Genomic DNA, 16,241 nt, shown 5'->3' with positions numbered 1-16,241 from the left:
TACGGATGGTGTGTGTGTGTGTGTGTGTGTGTGTGTGTGTGTGTGTGTGTGTGTGTGTGTGTGTGTGTGGACATCTCAGTTGCTTCATCTAATCTATCTGCAGGATTGTTGATGGAGAACTCCAACAGTGGAAAAAGCCACACATCAGATCAGAAAAGTTATTCTTAGCAAATGGGGAAAAATGAAAAGTTCTTCAGTTCATGAAGACCGCATGAAGCAGACTTTTCAACAGCTCAGACACTCCCTGCACCAAAATCTCTCTACGGGAGATAGATATACTTTGTCCTGAAAGCCAATTTCAAAAGGTTTTTCCAGCTCGGCTCAGCGTGACCCGAGTTCACAGGGACGGTTTACCAAACGTAAATTTGAGTTATGCAATGACTAAGTGTGATACCACGTTGTCTGCAAGCTACATGGAAATTTCAACAAATAAATGAACTCATAATGAATGAAAGTGCTGCAGGTGCACTATGACACAGACTGTACTGAAAATATGAAATTTTGATAACAGTGAACAAAAATCCAATTAAATCAGAGAAATAGTGTGACACAGAGCCATTAGCTTTAATACCTGATGGGAGGTGGAGGTGGGAATCCAGCCAAAACTGGGACAAAGATGGAAGCAGAGAGGAACGAAGAGAGAGGAGAATACAGATGGAGAATGTCTGAGCTTTTTCCTAATGCTCAGTAAGAGACTGTAGAAAGACAACGACAGTCACGGTGAGGACGTAATGCGAACTTTTCCCAACTCTGAGGGAAGGACCGGGGATGAAATTGCAGGATGCTGCTTTCGAGCTTGGAATGTCTGCTCATGACCAACCGTTAGCTTCAATGTGACACACAACAAGTAAACTGCTGCTGTGGACACAGCGTTACACTAACTATGTATTCTGCATGTTTACTGTGTGTATATGATGTTTAACAGCAAGCTGTGAACGAACCCGAATGCACTTACCAAAGTTTCATGTGTCTGTGCACACATAGTGAAATTACTCTACAGTAAATACGCTAATTTAACATTAACACTGTGGGCTGGCCTGCAAGCCTGAGTAAACTCTGCAACTGTTAGCTAGCTAGCGCTGGTATCAACTTTAATACCAATGTTGTATCCTTCTACTGCTGGCCTAAAACCTTTGTGCTAAGATAACAAGTGCTCATCGTGTAGAGTAATTTACACTTAGCGACTTTCGCGAGTCCAGTACTCCTACGGCACTCAATTTAGTTGTACTAGAGCCTGACTGATTTATCAGCAGGCCAATATTAGCAACAGGCTGTTGTTATAGCTGTTTGCTGATCACTCATCAGTGTCAGAATATATAACGGTCGATAAATGAAAATTAAACAGTAAAGAAGAGAAAGGAGAAACACCCTTCAACCATATTAGGTGTTGACGTTGCACAGTTTGTCCAGCAGGGGGCACTCTGCAACTTCCTCAGTCTGAACGTCACAAATACAACAGTTAGCTATAAACAGTTGGTCAGTTTACCTGAAAATAGTAATTAGTTACTAATTAGTGATTACGTCTCCAAGAAAATAATCCTATTACTTTAATGATTACTTATTTTCAAAACTAATTAGTTACTTTATTCCTTAGTTACTTTTTAAAAACACGATCAGAAGAAAAACAGATCAATCACCTGATATCAGTCAGACTCTAAGCCACACATACCACGAACACATATCCACTCAAACAACTGCCTCGTGAAAGAAAACGAAATGAAGCTGAAATGAGCCAAACTGTTCAAAGAAAAACAAACAAACAGAAAAACTGCTTTTAGAAAATGTACTAAAGATTTTGTTTAATGTTTCCAATTTTACTTTGGATCTGACTTTTCAGGGAGCCAAAAACTCCAGAAAAACCCTGATATCACAGCAGCCCAACAGATGCAACAGATGCAACAGATGCAGTACACTGGACGCATCCCACCACTACTGTGTGCTGCTCACTGAACAAGAACAACGCAGAGGGAGGAGCTGCGGCAGGACTGCTGCGTGTCATCAGTGTGTTCATAATTTGTTTTAATCATCTTCATTCATTCAAACCAACAAATTAACCAGACACTCAGATACATGGATATTATTGGAGCTAATCATTACCTGAGCTTTGGGACATAAAGCTACAGCAGAATAACATCTCACTGATTACACCAGCCATGACCTGTAAATGCAGACGTACTTGGCTTGTAGTTATAACACAGATTATACAACCTGAACACTCAAAAATGTTCAGTTAAAAACAAACCTTGCATCCTTCAAACAGTAGCTTTTGAAGAGCGCAGAAAAGCACGCCTGTGTTACTGTGACCTGCTGGGCATCCTAAATGCTTTCAGCTCGTTCTGTAAAGAAGCAGCTGAACAGTTTCCTCATTCATAACTCAGCCTGTCATCCTTCCACTGTGCTGTCAGTGTGAGAATCTACTAAACTGGCTTTCTAAGATTTTTGGCAGCAATTGCAATTATTCAACAGAAGTGAATCAGCTATACAGCTACGGCGCTGCTATATTATGAAATAAGGCTCCTTTGTGAAAATGTTTTTTAATTACAAATGAGAAAAAAGAGAAAAAGGAAACATCAGCACATGGCTGATTAAAAAAATTGAAAATAACGACGTTGGCGTATGTACGAGTGCTCAGGCATTTGGCTCATATTGAAGATAATCTACGCTCGGCTCTGTATGATGTCACTGAGAGCAATTATCACTAATAAGGCCGTTCTAAGGAAACAAGCCCCTCCCACCTGCTGTTCAAGCTTTCTGTTTATGAGGCGCATAAATAAATATTCGGAACTGTGAATCATACAAAGCAATTTTTAGTCCAAGAGTAAAAATGTGTAGAAACGAGGGTCCCTTTAAGGTAAGTAGCACAGGCTTGATGTGAAACATTGACTGTAAACGAGCGTTTCCCTGTAACGGGCAGCAGCAGGTTAAAGCTCCTCAGTGTTGCAGTGAAACTGAGGAGCCTGAGTGCAGCAGGAGGCCACCGTGCCCTGGAAGAGATGTGAGCAGAAGACGGTCTCACTTACTGTCAGTGCATATGTGAGTAAGTGACTGTGTGACAGAGAGACAAAGTAAATGCATTTGTATTTATAAAGCACGTGTGCATGTACGAAGGCATTACTTATGTGTTTAGGAGCGCAGGTCTGTCACAGACGCTCGCTGATTGAGAATGAATTGTAGTGCACTTTGCATCCCAAAGATAATGGAGCTCATAAACATTTGAGGAACATCTCAAAGCACCCTGAGCACAGTAAGAGCAAGCAGCAGCATATGCAGCGCTGCGGCAGCGCACGCTACCCGTCAGAACCTCCAGGGACTGAATGCACTTTTGATAAAAGACACAAACATCTTCTGCGCTGTTAATGGTAATTCTCCTCTAAAACATTCAAAACCTGCTTAACAATAGCGTCGCATCATAATGCAAGTGTTGCTCTCACCAGTCATTGAACAAGGGCTGAATCTGCATCTGCAGTGTGCCAGCGTGCTGCTAGGATCCAGCTTTACAGCACACGGTGCTATAGCTGAGCCTTCAGGAGGGGGGGTACGCAAAATTCATGGGCTCAGCTTCATGGTGCGGCTCTTGGGTTTCTGGAAGTAAATGACTGTAATTTTTACTGAAACAGCTGAGACACTTAAATGTTGTGTAACATCAGAAAAAAGGCTGACGGGCTTCAAAGTCAGCAGAACGATGTTCAGCTTTAACAACACTGGGACAGGAGACGTCCAAGACAAGCTTGGTGCTCACAGTTTAACACGGCTGACCGATGCATATGCTGGTGCAGTGAGACCATTTACAGCATTAACTCCATGTGTAGTTCGAGTTAACACATAGATCTCAGAAATATAATTGATATATTATCATTGCCAACAGCTTTTTAGAATTTTTTCTTCTGGCAAGGCAAACATGTCGACACCTTCTCGGCTGAATAAAAACTGCATGTACACCGAGCGCGCACACACACTGTTACACCCTCAGTTGGACTTATAAATGAATATCGTGTTTTTATAAGAGAATGCAAATATATCCTTTCTCAAGGAGTGAAAATGACAAGTCACACATCGTCTTGATACCTCCCACCCCATCTCGCTTCATATAAAACCTGCACAGCCTTTAGAGTGACGCGCGAGGCAACATGGCACGTGGCACAATTTCAAAACCTATTCAACCTACACATTTTTTAAAAGCGTTTTTTCTGAGACCTTTCATTTATGTCTGCAGCTGATGATTTGAGTGACGTATTTATCGGCTGTATCAAAGCAACCCACATGGTCTGTGTATCTGAAAACACTGCTGTTCCACTGACTGTCATTCTTGCGAGCTGCCTACGAGCCCGGTAACTCCCTGTCACCTTCCCCCTGTTGTTGATGTTTACTGAATTGCAATAAAATGAGAAATGGAATCAAAAGTATCTTTTTACATGAACGTCGCCTCTCGGCTAACAAATGCAATAATGACTAAACTCGTTTCCATTCTTACTTTGTTACACTGTCAACACCAGAGAGAAGGCGCACTGCAAGAAATGGGATGAAGGCAAGGAAAGCAATCAGGGAGGTGACTGGAGACAACCCCCCCAAAGAAATACGCCTGATGACACTTAGTTATATGCACTGTAATGTATTGAGGCGGTTAATCACATCTACAAAGGGCCAAGGGGGGCAGCTAGTGCATCATCAGCCAGTGGTTTGTTTTAGCAAGAGAGTTGAGTGGGGCTGAGTCTGGGACGAGGGGTCACTCTGCAGTGCGATGCAGAGCAGAGCGCCATGCTGACTCCAAACCTGAGTCATAGCCCTTTGTCTCACAGTCCACTGAGGGTTCAACAGATAGTAATTACACATCATGTAATTACACATCAGCACACAGGTATGGTCTGACACAACAGACCTGCTCCAGAGCCAGGCTGTGGGCTGTTACATAACACTATCCCTTTGCCATCATTTGCCAACATGGATGACCTTGAGAGGCGGGCAGAGTCCGGGCTAAGACGAGCAAGGATAGGAGCAAAGCAATCTGAGGCTTTAATTTGGGCAAATATTACAGGAGAGATTAATGTGTGTCTGTAGAGAGGGGGGGGGGGGGGGGGCAGCAATGATTGGATGGGGCTGGTGGATGTGATGTGGTCATGCAAGATTGATTTGCAAAAGAAAAAAACAACAACCAGGCGCTTCCCACTGAGGATGATTGGGGTTAAGGACACACACCACACCCCGTCTTCTTCTTGCACGCACACACACACACACACACACACACACACACACACGCACGCACGCACGCACGCACGCACACACACACACACACACGCACGCACGCACGCACGCACGCACACACACACACACACACACACACACGCACCTTGCGCAACATCAGCACCAGTGACAAACTACAGCACATCACACCACACGGTGCCATGTCATAGCAGCCCACCCCACGCAAGTCACAAGTACAAATCGTCAAATTTCACACAGTCCCCACTGTTACACAGAACAGCCTCGCTCTCCTCACTTTTGTTGTTAAATCCACAAGCCTTGTGTGTGTGTGTGTGTGTGTGTGTGTGTGTGTGTGTGTGTGTGTGTGTGTGTGCGTAAGCAGCAAGAGTAAACCCAGGTAAGAAACAACCATGTTTATCTAATGCGATATGATCAGAAGGCTGTACTGTTATATATATATGTGTGTGTGTGTGTGTGTGTGTGTGTGTGTGTCCTTATTAAAATGGACTTCAACCACAATACATCGATACATTAGCCTTATGATACCGAAAGGATGACGCACTGAGTTGCATCATGCTGATATAAATATAAACAAATATAAACTGAGATGATGCCGAGCAGTACAATAATAATTAGATTTTCCTGCATCTGTCAAGATTTTACGCAAAGCCTTCATCCTACCTTGCGAGAGTGTGGAGTCAACGAGTGTGGAGTCCGGTCTGGTGTCTGGAGTGGTCCAAAAGAAAGAAAAGAGAAAGAAAACACCTGCGAGCACGGCAAACAGCAAGAAATGCTCTTCTGTCGAGCTGAAGATTAGCGGTGCCTTTTGGGTTGTTGGATTTATTTAATTTTAGTTTAATGCTGGGGAGAAGTCGGGCTTTTACAGAGAGGAAGCTGTGCAGGTCCGTAGGATGATGCTGCGCAACACAAACTGCTGCTGATGTGCTGAGAGGAGGAGACAGATACTGAGAGAGCGCGCAGTGTGCGTCTGCCTCGCTCCCGCTGCCAGCCTGTGGCTGTGGATCACCGATACAGACAATAAAGGCAGCGAGGAGCAGACAAACACCAGCGTTTGTGTCCCCAATAATATTTTGTGAAGTAATACAAACCTTTCTTTGCCTTCCAGTGTCAGAAATACACATTTCAATGTGTTAAAGAGCAGAGGCTAATATCGATGGTGTTGACTTTATGTTAGCTAAAGCCTTAGTTACGTCATATTAATCAGCCCTGTTAGTTTCGCGCCAAATGTGGGACATCAGTTGGCCAGCGATTGTAAATACAGCAGCCTGGTGAAAAAGCTTTCCTTCAGAAGGTAACAAATGTGGGGCAAAAAACGTAACTCTCAGCATCTAGAGAGTCAGTGTAGCTTACAGTGTAAAACAAAGTCGCAGTCTTTCTTTCATTATTATAGCAATATCACGAACTAAGCTAGTGAGAAGCCAGCTAGCTTCACTTGTAAATATTACCTCTATAAAGCCTAACATACAAAAACCAAGTTACACTATTACAAGTGACTTTAAAGAGTAATTTAGGGATCTCTGAAGAGGCAGGCACTTTGTATGAACTGTTAGTTCTGTTGCAATGGCTAGAAAGTAAAGGCTAAATGAAGGCTAACAGCTAGCAAACCTAAGTCTCTTTTTACCTTTGCTAGCTACAGGACACTACCTTGTTATAGTAGCATGAGTACAGTAATGAAATATTTCATCGTGGCATTCTTTAGTTTTTTGATCGTTGTTCACGACAGTGGTGATTAACATCTACACCTGTTTTCCGTCTTTGGAGAATTTCTTTTGTGGTTGTTTTACTAAGCCAGCTACAAGCTACACCTACAGCAGCTGTCATGAAGCTCCTGGTGCATAGTTTTGTGCTGATGTTAATGGAGCTTTACAGAAAATTGAGTCAGCAGAGCTTTAGTGACCTTGACACACTATACACCTCAGCAGCCCTGCTCCAAGTTTAGCTGGTGTGCCATTTGTGGCTGAGCTGCTGTGGTGTCTAAATGCTTTGAGTTTGGATTAATTCTACTCACAGCTGATTAGAATATCACAAACTGGCTTGTTGCAATGATGATATTCTATTACAGTAGCATACCTGAAATCATTGAGCTCTTTAGGACAATCCATTCTTTAAAAAATGTTTATAAAGGCAGACTGCACGGTTATGTGCTTGGTTTTATACACCTGTTTCAATGGGACTGAAAACACGTGAATTCAAACGTTAAGGGATGTGACCCAATACTCTCCATATATTTTGGGTTGTATGGAAGCCCCAAACGCAATTTCATTGTTCTTGACAATGACAATAAATAAATAAATACTAAATACTAATACTATAGTGTATATATCATGTAGTAGACCATTACAGCATTTATGTGTGACAGGATATGCCAGGCACCCTGTTGTCCTGAAATTCTTCCTTCTGTCTTTTGTGTGGGTAATGGCAGCAGTTTGACATGTTAGAAGCACAAATCATGAAATGAATGCTGACTGACTTCCACTCAGCTGTTTCTGTTTTAGGTTATAGGGTCATGGCTCAGTTGCTGTGGGAGCTGATGTAAAAGATGCTAGTAAAACTCGTTAATATGTTATTTGATCAGTCAAAATATCTTATAAAAAGAGGCTTATCATGCTCATTGTACACAAAGTACTGGTACTGAGGTGTATAGTGTGTAACCGTCAGTGGTATGGTCAGAAACCACATCAGTACTTGATACTAGAATAACACAATATTATCTTTTGTTTCTTTAAAGGATTGTTGGGGGATTACTTCCATGTGATTGGAGTCATAAGGTGAGATGCTGCACGTGCTGTTGTGTAATGAAATGTGCACTCTTGTACATGATGAAGTAGCTCATTGTTCACCAGCATTGTTATAATGATGCCTTTGTAATCCAGCCTCTGCATCGTGTTTTTTCTTCCTAAAAATGTTATTTGCCAACAGTAAGTTTTGTATTAGCAACATTCTGGACATGATTGCTTATTTGACGAGTAACACTCGGATTTGAGCTGTGTAGCTTCCAGATGCAGAGCTCACACTGTGGTGGGCTTTTTTTTAGGTTTTATAATTCGATGAGAACATGAAAGTCCCACAAGATGATGACATCTCACAAACAGAGAGGGAGCTCACGTCACCACCCTCCCCAAAACGATCCAGACCTGAGTGTAGAGTGATGAATGACCACAGTGGGTTAAGCAAGTTCGACTTTCCAGAGCTTTTGACATTTAGGAAAACTAATCATTTCCCATCATCAGCAAGTACCCTGCAGAAAACCGAAGGCCTGATTAACACATTTGAATGTTTGGAAGATGAGAAATCTCAGGAGCGACCACAAGACACTAAGTCTGACGTCAGTCCTAATACTGAGGTGACTTCATACAATAAGAGTACACACGTGGAATCATCTAAAGTGTGTTTTATTCCCACTGAGAGCTACCTACTCCTGGGGAAAGAGGAGCAGCTTCCAGTTACTGAAACAGACAAACTCAGCTTTTACCAGTCAGATGATACAGATGGTTCATTAGGAGAGTCTGCCACCATAGCCAGTACTAACACATCCAGTCATTCTGATGGCAGGCTACCAGGGACATCCATTAAAGATCAAACCCCTGGTGGTTGCAGTCCTTCCACTGGAAATGAAAAATATGGGAGACAGGTACAAAAAAATGTCAATGAAATGCAGACGAGAAATGAAGAGGTCAGATGTCAGCCTAATTGTACTAATAAAGAGTCAGTCTGTGACGTAGGTTACTGTAGCACAAGGAGCCAATTTGCTGAAGTTGTAGAGACGACTCAGAAGAGGACTGAACCTGAGTTTAATGAGTATATTGTTTTCACTAAGGAAGAGAGTGAGCGTAAGAGATCTTCCAGTGATTATGCAGATTCTAAACCACTCTGTTCAGACCCTGTAGAAGAGCCCTCTGGGAACTTGGTAGAAGCTGGGAAAAAGGAAAAAAATGATTCAGGATTACAGTTCTGTGAGAAGGAAAATGTTTCTGTCTGTGATGGGAAAACAGAAGGCCAAGTTAATAAGAAAGCCCTCATCCTTTTTGCTGCTGTATGCGGTGAAGGATCAATTCTTTCTCATGATGTGATGTTAGAAAGAAATCCTGCAAATGAGAGCCCGAATCTCGATGTTGATGACCTCTGTGGGGAAAAAAGAGCGGATGGTGCTTGCAAGATAATAGCCAAAGCTCAGAGTGAAACAGCTGATCACACAACAGTGACTACGTTGCCGGCTAGAATCAGTCAAGAGCCGGCTGAAGGAGATAATGATGAAGGCCCTTTCCATGTAATTGACCCTGCGATCTGTAGTGAAACTGACAGGGAAGCTGAAGAAAACTGCTGTAACTCAGCAAGCGCCGCAGGTCCCAAATTATCTCCATCAGTAGAAGTCGACAAGATGGAAATGCCTCTTCTACTCCATTCCCACATGAGGACATCAGAAAAGGTTTCATGTCCCGACCGGACAGAGTGCTTTAATAATGAAAGCAGGACATGGCATCAGGAAGGTGCAAACGATGACTTCTGTCAGGCAGGACTACAGTCTTCTTCCGTCACCACCAATGAAACGCACAAGACTTTCACTGAATGTGACTGTCAATGGAAATCCAGGTTCAGCAGGAGCCCTACAAAGCCTCTCCCTCCTGGGGATCATGCAATACAAGGAAGCCACGGTTCCATGGGACACGAGTTCAAAGAGCAGAGTCGCTCCAGCTGTTTTTCTGTCAGGCTTGACCCCCTGGAGACGTCGGAAGTCGAACATTCACAGAGAGAAATTGACAGCGTGGACATGACAGCTGTGATAAAAGAAAGCAAAGAAATCTGTTTTGTGAAAGAATTGGAGATGAATGACTATATGAACCCGAAGAGGACAGTGGAGTTGGAGGAAAAACCGCTACTGCAGAATGGACAGCACAAGGATAACACAACTGAACTACTTACTTGTGATTGCAAGGCAGAATGCAGCGAGGGTGAAGCACATGAATGGGACAGTGAATTAAAGCTCACTGAAACTGAACAAAGAAGCAAGCTCGAGCGTTTGTCTGACCAACCATTCAGTGCTGATATTTCCATGACAGAAGTTGGAGAAGAGGAAAGAAAAGAAGTGACAGAAGTTGGAGACGAAATGAAAACTGATGGGCCTGAAAACTCAGCAACACTGGTGCAATCTGAGGATTATGTTCAGCAGCAAAATGACCACAAAGCAGACGTGACTCAACTGTCATCTGGTGATGGCGCTGATGAATGGACAGAGTGGAGCACATTGCCCTTGGGAAGCGAAGATGGACAAGAACACAAGCTTAGTTGTGTCTCTGATTGCCAAGACAAAGCTGAAAATAAAGCTGACTTTTCAGCCTTCAGTTTGCCTTCAACAAGCGATGCAGTCGTACCGTGTCAGGGCAATTTAAGCCATTCACAGAAGGCTCACAGTAATCCCACTTCCATAAACTGCATTGACAGATTTTCCCCATTGCCATCTGCTCTCTGTAACCTAGTGCCGGAGGGGTTTGACACTTTCGAAAAGATCCAACTCTCACTAGATGATGATGACGCCACTGGAGTGGGCAACATCCCTGTCCTCGTCAGCTCGCCTGGGCAGCTGCTATACCACTTTATGTCAGTGGCAGAAAGCAACATGCGTGAGAGGATACCAGAAGAGGAGGAGTGTATCACTGAGAACATGGCAAACAGGCTTCTTAGCAGCGATTCTGCCTGTAATGAACTCCCAAACTTCATCTTAGGAGCAGATGCCATTGCTCTCGAATGGCCCGAGCGAGAGCCTAACTGTGAATCGGTCCGTGATTCCTCTGAGCGCATTCAGGATGAATTAAACCCAGAGTTAATGTCCCCTACTGTTTCCGCTGAGAGTGACAGCCCTGCCTCTGGTGTGAACAGCTGTGCTGAGTTTGAAATGAAAAACCAGTTCGACTCGGTCTTGAAAGAGCTGAATTTGTTTTTTGAGATCAGTAGAAATGACTTTGAAAGCGACTGCAAAGCAAACTTCATCTCGCCTGAGCAGTGCACTGACAGAACTAAAGTCTTGGAAGGCAGCGCTTCAGAACGGACAGAGTGTCTCACCAGTCCAGACGTGGGACGCCACAGAGGCGCTGCATCAGGTAGTTATACGTAGGATAGAGCAAACACAGTAATACTGACAGCGCCCGTGAGATACAGCAGTAAGCACCCCAGGCATTTCCATTGACTGTTCAAATAAGATACTTCAGCTGCACAGTTTAAACTAGGGTTGTTAAAAATACTAATACTTAAGCTCTAATCGATACTTAAAATTCTATTTAAGTGTATGCATTAATTTGCAACTGCATCAATACCAGCAGTGCTGTCTTCACCTCCTCCAGTTGACCTAACTTCACCCAGACAGGCACACGGCACTTCCTGTTACTGACTTTCAAAACACTGAAAAACACTTTGTGAAGTATTAAAGAGGTCAGTAAAGTTCCTGTTACTACAACGTTAACCTTACGAGTGCATACTTTAATGTCACCCACTGAACTGTTAGCAGTTAAATAACCACATTAGTCATCTCATGTTATTAAAGGACTACCTCACAGCTGTGGTCAATAATAAGAGCCTCTTAGTTGTTTTTCAAGTGACGAGTAGTTTCCTGGGTATCGGTATTACGTTTGAAGTTCTAGTACTGTGACAGCCCTCATGTACACTGTCCTTATTTAGATGTCCAAATCCAAGCTAGCATGCTCAGACGAATAAATCATCAATGAATAGTTTGCAGAAATACACGTATTTGTTTCTCATGACTAACAGAGATGATTAGACTCTGTGGTCAGACTATGACATGATAGCATTCATTATTGTACCTTAGTTTTTATGTAATGTTACAAAAAGATGTAAAAGCAACCAAAAAAAAACCCCAAAGCGAAATAAAATCCAAAACAATTTGTTAAACTTGGTTCATGATATAAGTGCAAGAACCTGAAAAATTGATAAAAGACAAGCAAATTTTACTTTTACTCCATTTAAGTTAAATCATCCCAGCTGTTATATCAAAAACTAAAAACTAATATCTTTTACGTTTGGGTCAGATTGACCCCAGGAATCAAAAGCTTCCAAAGATGTCTGTCATATAATTTAAGCAAATAAAGCAAATTAAATTATATTTTTAAAGTAGCTGGTACTTGATATGCAAAATAGTTAACATTATCAAAAATAATAAGTAGAACTGACTCACATGGAATTAAAAGTTTGATGAACTTCAGCTGTTTCAGTCCAGCGTCTGAAAAATGAAGCAAGGGTTCTCAGTCATCCTTCCTAAAGTTACTTTCAACAGATAAAGGTGACAGTGGTCAAGAGGCTTCCTAACAGTGCTTTATAAACCAATGGATGACTTTCATCATGTATATACTGTCCATAATCCACTGTATATAACTATATATTGGTTCAATTAGGAGCTCAACTGATTCTTCTTGGATATCCTGATAATTCTGCCAGTTTGTTCTGATTTTGACTGCTCAGTGGAAAAATATATTGTTTTCTGTTTATTGTTTTCAAATTTTTAGATGATGTTGCCGAGGACCACAGCCTGGACATGTGTGAAGGTGATCCGGTGGTTTCTCGGACTGCTGTCAGTAGTGACGGAGAGCAGGAAGTGCCTCTTAGCGGACACCTGTGCCGGGAAGCTCCTGTTGCAGAGAAACACAGAGGTTCACAGCTGATTTAATTCAATATTTCTGGCCTCTGTTAAAAAGAAATACACAACAAAGATGAATATATTTATGAAGAAAAGGAGCAACAAAGTGTCTCTGTGATTAACATAAATAACATGGTTGAAAACGTCAGAAGGAAAAATGACAGGCTTGAAAAAAACATTTCATGAGAGTTGTTTAATTAGAGTTAAGTGCTCTTTTATTCCATTGTTTTCAGTTAACACTGTTTTTACAGAGCAGCGGGTGATTAAAAGGTCAGCTGGGTTAATTCACTGTGGAAATATAATTACTTTTATTGATTTGTCATTTCAACCTGACACAGCGTACTCTCATTAATGTTCCCTCCCCTTCCACAATATGCTGCGGTGGAACGATAACACGCTCCACGAATGCAGAAACATGGGCTGAAGGGTAAACAGAGCAGCAAATACAGTAGGACAGAATTAGCGAGTGCTTCTTCTCTGCCTGTCAATATGCTGCTTTCAGAGCCCCGGGAGATGGAGCACAAACAGGAAGTGTGGTCTCCATCCTTTATGTGTTTGACTCTTATGGAACAACTGAGCCACAGTGAGTTATATGTAAAGGCTGAGCTTATACTTAAAAACATCTCATGGATAAAACACTTGGGATGGGATTCATATTTTTTCCAGGATTTAAAGAGGGGCCAGAGGGGAATAGTGTAGCTCATTCAGTAATATTTTAGACTAATCGCTTTGTCAAAAATAGACATTTGAACAGAATGGGTTTGTACTGCATTTATAACCCCAAGTGTGCCTCTGAGTGTTTAACAGGAGAGGAATCTTACCACCTGCCTTTCTGGAGATGCAATGTTTTCTCCTTTTCTGTATGCAGGACTAGGACTGTTCGATATAACGATATAAAAACATCTATCGTTTCATTTTATGCTATCGTTTGTTTCGTGGTGTCACAAAAACTGTTTACGGCAATATTTTTACATGGTTCTGATGGTCACTGTAGTGGCTGTATTCATTTCTTAAAGTTCTCTCTTTCTCTTATATTTAATAGAACCGCACTACGGACGGACAAGCGCCTGTTTTTATGCGTTGTTGTTAGCAACAGCGACGGTAACGCCTTCGCATGTCTGCTTGTTTATGTTCCACATAAACCTTTCACAATAAAGCTCAAGATCCTGTTGAGACTTTTCAAAATAAACTGAATCACGTGAAAGATGCAGAGTATTTACGGATGAGAAGTAAAAAAAGAGCCGTCAGGTGCTAAAAAATAAAGCTTAGACTCAAACGTTAGAACAGGCTTTTCCCCGCAGCACGCCGTGTAATAAATACTCACAAAGAAAACGGCGGCCGTTACAACTTATCTCTAAAAATGTATTTTCATGCATTGTTAAAACACTCGACTCCGGGTAAAGGACGCGCAGCTGGAAACACTTCACGCAAGTCGAGCTGCCCGAGATTCACAGAATTTACAGAAAAATGTTACATTTTTGTGACTTATATCGTTACCGGGACGATAGATGTCTGATATCGGGACCTGAGATTTTGGTCATATCGCACAGCCCTATGCAGGACAGAATAAGTCTAATAGCAGCGCTACTCTGTCATGTTAATCTTTTCAGCGTTAGTATATGAAATGTGTGGCTCTTATTTTTGCTGTGTATAATACTGCAAACACGCACACAGTGTCATCTCAGGTTGATGATTGTGGCCAACATTAGCAGCACTTGGGGAAGCAGCCTGTTTTCTTGCATTTTAATGTCCACATGCATCTGCACAATGTGGTTATGTTGTGTAGTTATATGCCAATTTACTTTAACACATGCAGCTGTCACATGTCTTACATTTCACCTAATTTGTTTAATTCAAAGACAGAGTGGCATAGCCAGGTAGTAACACCTACAGGTAAATGTCTTTGCATGTTAATCAAATACTATCTGTTTTACTGATTAGTATTTCTGGTGCCAGCTAACACAGGCAGAGAACATTAAATGTCTTGTTGACTCGTCACACACACACACCTCTCTGGAGCCATAGAGAAACAGGAAGGTGCAGGAATAGCTGGTTAGGAGTGATTGAACTTTTAAAAATATAGAGAGCAGAATGTTTAGTAGGAAATGGACTGCATATAGTGTCACGCTCTGAGACAGAAGACACATGAGTCACCAAGGATGTGTTTATGGTGTGTGTTGTGTGCAGGAGCCCCTGAGCAGCCCAGGAGACTAGAGCCGCTGAAAACATGTGCACGGCCGATCCGGGTTGGACTTTCAAAGAGAGCCAAGACCAAACACCTGCACCGGCCCCGCCCCTATAAGTGAGCGTTGGACATGCAATCAAGGGTGAGGTGTGCGAGTGTAAACAACCTCGTGTGAAGCTTTGTGATGCAGTGTTCACGACCTCGAGGGTTATTATCGGATTTACAGCGTTCCTGTTATCTTTTCCTGAGTTGTTGAGGTTTCCGTACATTTTAGTTCCCCCGTTATCCAAAGATGTTTGGGTCCATAAAATATCCTGACAAGGATCCGTTCTTAGTATTTCTCCACATTGTCTAAGCCGGAAAAATATTCAGGTTTTTAATGGCAAAACATTTAGATCTTTATGTATTTATTAACTTATTGATATACTGTATTTATCTGCTTCTTTCTAGCTGTATGGGTGTGGTGTGTTATCTTTGCATTCTGCTGTTACTGTTGTCCTGAACTGTTCTCCTGTTAGCTGGAGTTCAGTACTGAAACTGCTTTATTTATTCAAATATGTTTCTGATGTCCACACTATGCGTGGCTGTATCTGTTGGAAAACTCTGATCTCTTGTGCAGTTTTCCTTGTTTTAATGTTATTCCATCATTAGTGGCAGTTTCCTGCAGTGTTATTAAAAACTTGATCAGATTGTTGCTTTTTCTTGCGTTACATTCTTTACGTTTACTTTTTCTCAGCAGCTGGGCGACTGTAGCGTCCTCAAGCAGCTTTCAGACAAACTACTGAAGCACAAAATACCAGCAAATATTAATGAAATGAATACAAATTTACTCCACTCGTGTATTTAAAACCTTCTAGTCTTAAAACAATGTAAGCTCCTCTTTCAGAACTGAGCTGAGCTGATCTGAACTCTGAGTCAGCAGTGGTTATGCTGGCTGCAGGCAGTGGAAGGGACACCTCAGTTTAAGTTCTAGCAACAGTATCAGAAGTGCTTTTAAGGTTCGCTTACATTCACAGCTCCTCGTTTGTAAAGTGAATGGGACTGTTTTTATTCTCAATTCAGACATTTTATTAAAATTGGAGGAGTTTGCTCCACATTGGGGATTTGTATCATAGCATTGCCATTATTATGTCAGAATTTTATACATATTACAAGTTCTTTTTAAACAGGAGACACATGAAAAAGTACAAGTCA

At 42.0% G+C, this 16,241-nt stretch overlaps 2 protein-coding genes across 2 annotated transcripts in view; one reads left to right on the top strand and one right to left on the bottom strand.

Annotated features, from left to right (window-relative positions):
* vsnl1a (visinin-like 1a) overlaps positions 1-6,148 on the bottom strand; it is a 36,392-nt gene extending 30,244 nt beyond the window's left edge. The window contains exon 1 of the mRNA XM_085382034.1: positions 5,881-6,148. The gene's annotated coding sequence lies outside the window, so the exon portion shown is untranslated. The remainder of the gene's footprint in view (positions 1-5,880) is intronic.
* A 2,127-nt stretch (positions 6,149-8,275) lies between these two features.
* On the top strand, positions 8,276-15,429 carry LOC146651753 (uncharacterized). The gene is made up of 3 exons (XM_085383240.1): positions 8,276-11,315; positions 12,732-12,875; positions 15,050-15,429. Exons 1-3 carry the CDS (start codon positions 8,276-8,278, stop codon positions 15,166-15,168), a joined length of 3,303 nt encoding a protein of 1,100 aa, XP_085239366.1. The 3' UTR covers positions 15,169-15,429.
* The last annotated feature ends 812 nt before the right edge of the window (positions 15,430-16,241 follow it).

The sequence above is a fragment of the Rhamphochromis longiceps genome, linkage group LG15 (assembly GCF_057381845.1).
Source record: "Rhamphochromis longiceps isolate RC_006_pf linkage group LG15, R_longiceps_female_GT1.1, whole genome shotgun sequence".
Lineage (NCBI taxonomy): Eukaryota > Metazoa > Chordata > Actinopteri > Cichliformes > Cichlidae > Rhamphochromis > Rhamphochromis longiceps.
This window is presented reverse-complemented; position numbering and strand designations above follow the sequence as displayed.

Excerpts from the sequence above, each read along its gene's own strand:
- LOC146651753 (XM_085383240.1), top strand. The coding sequence starts at position 8,276 with ATGAAAGTCCCACAAGATGATGACATCTCACAAACAGAGAGGGAGCTC. Across the intron at positions 11,316-12,731 it reads CCACAGAGGCGCTGCATCAG|ATGATGTTGCCGAGGACCAC; the intron begins GTAGTTATACGT and ends TCAAATTTTTAG. Across the intron at positions 12,876-15,049 it reads TGTTGCAGAGAAACACAGAG|GAGCCCCTGAGCAGCCCAGG; the intron begins GTTCACAGCTGA and ends TGTTGTGTGCAG.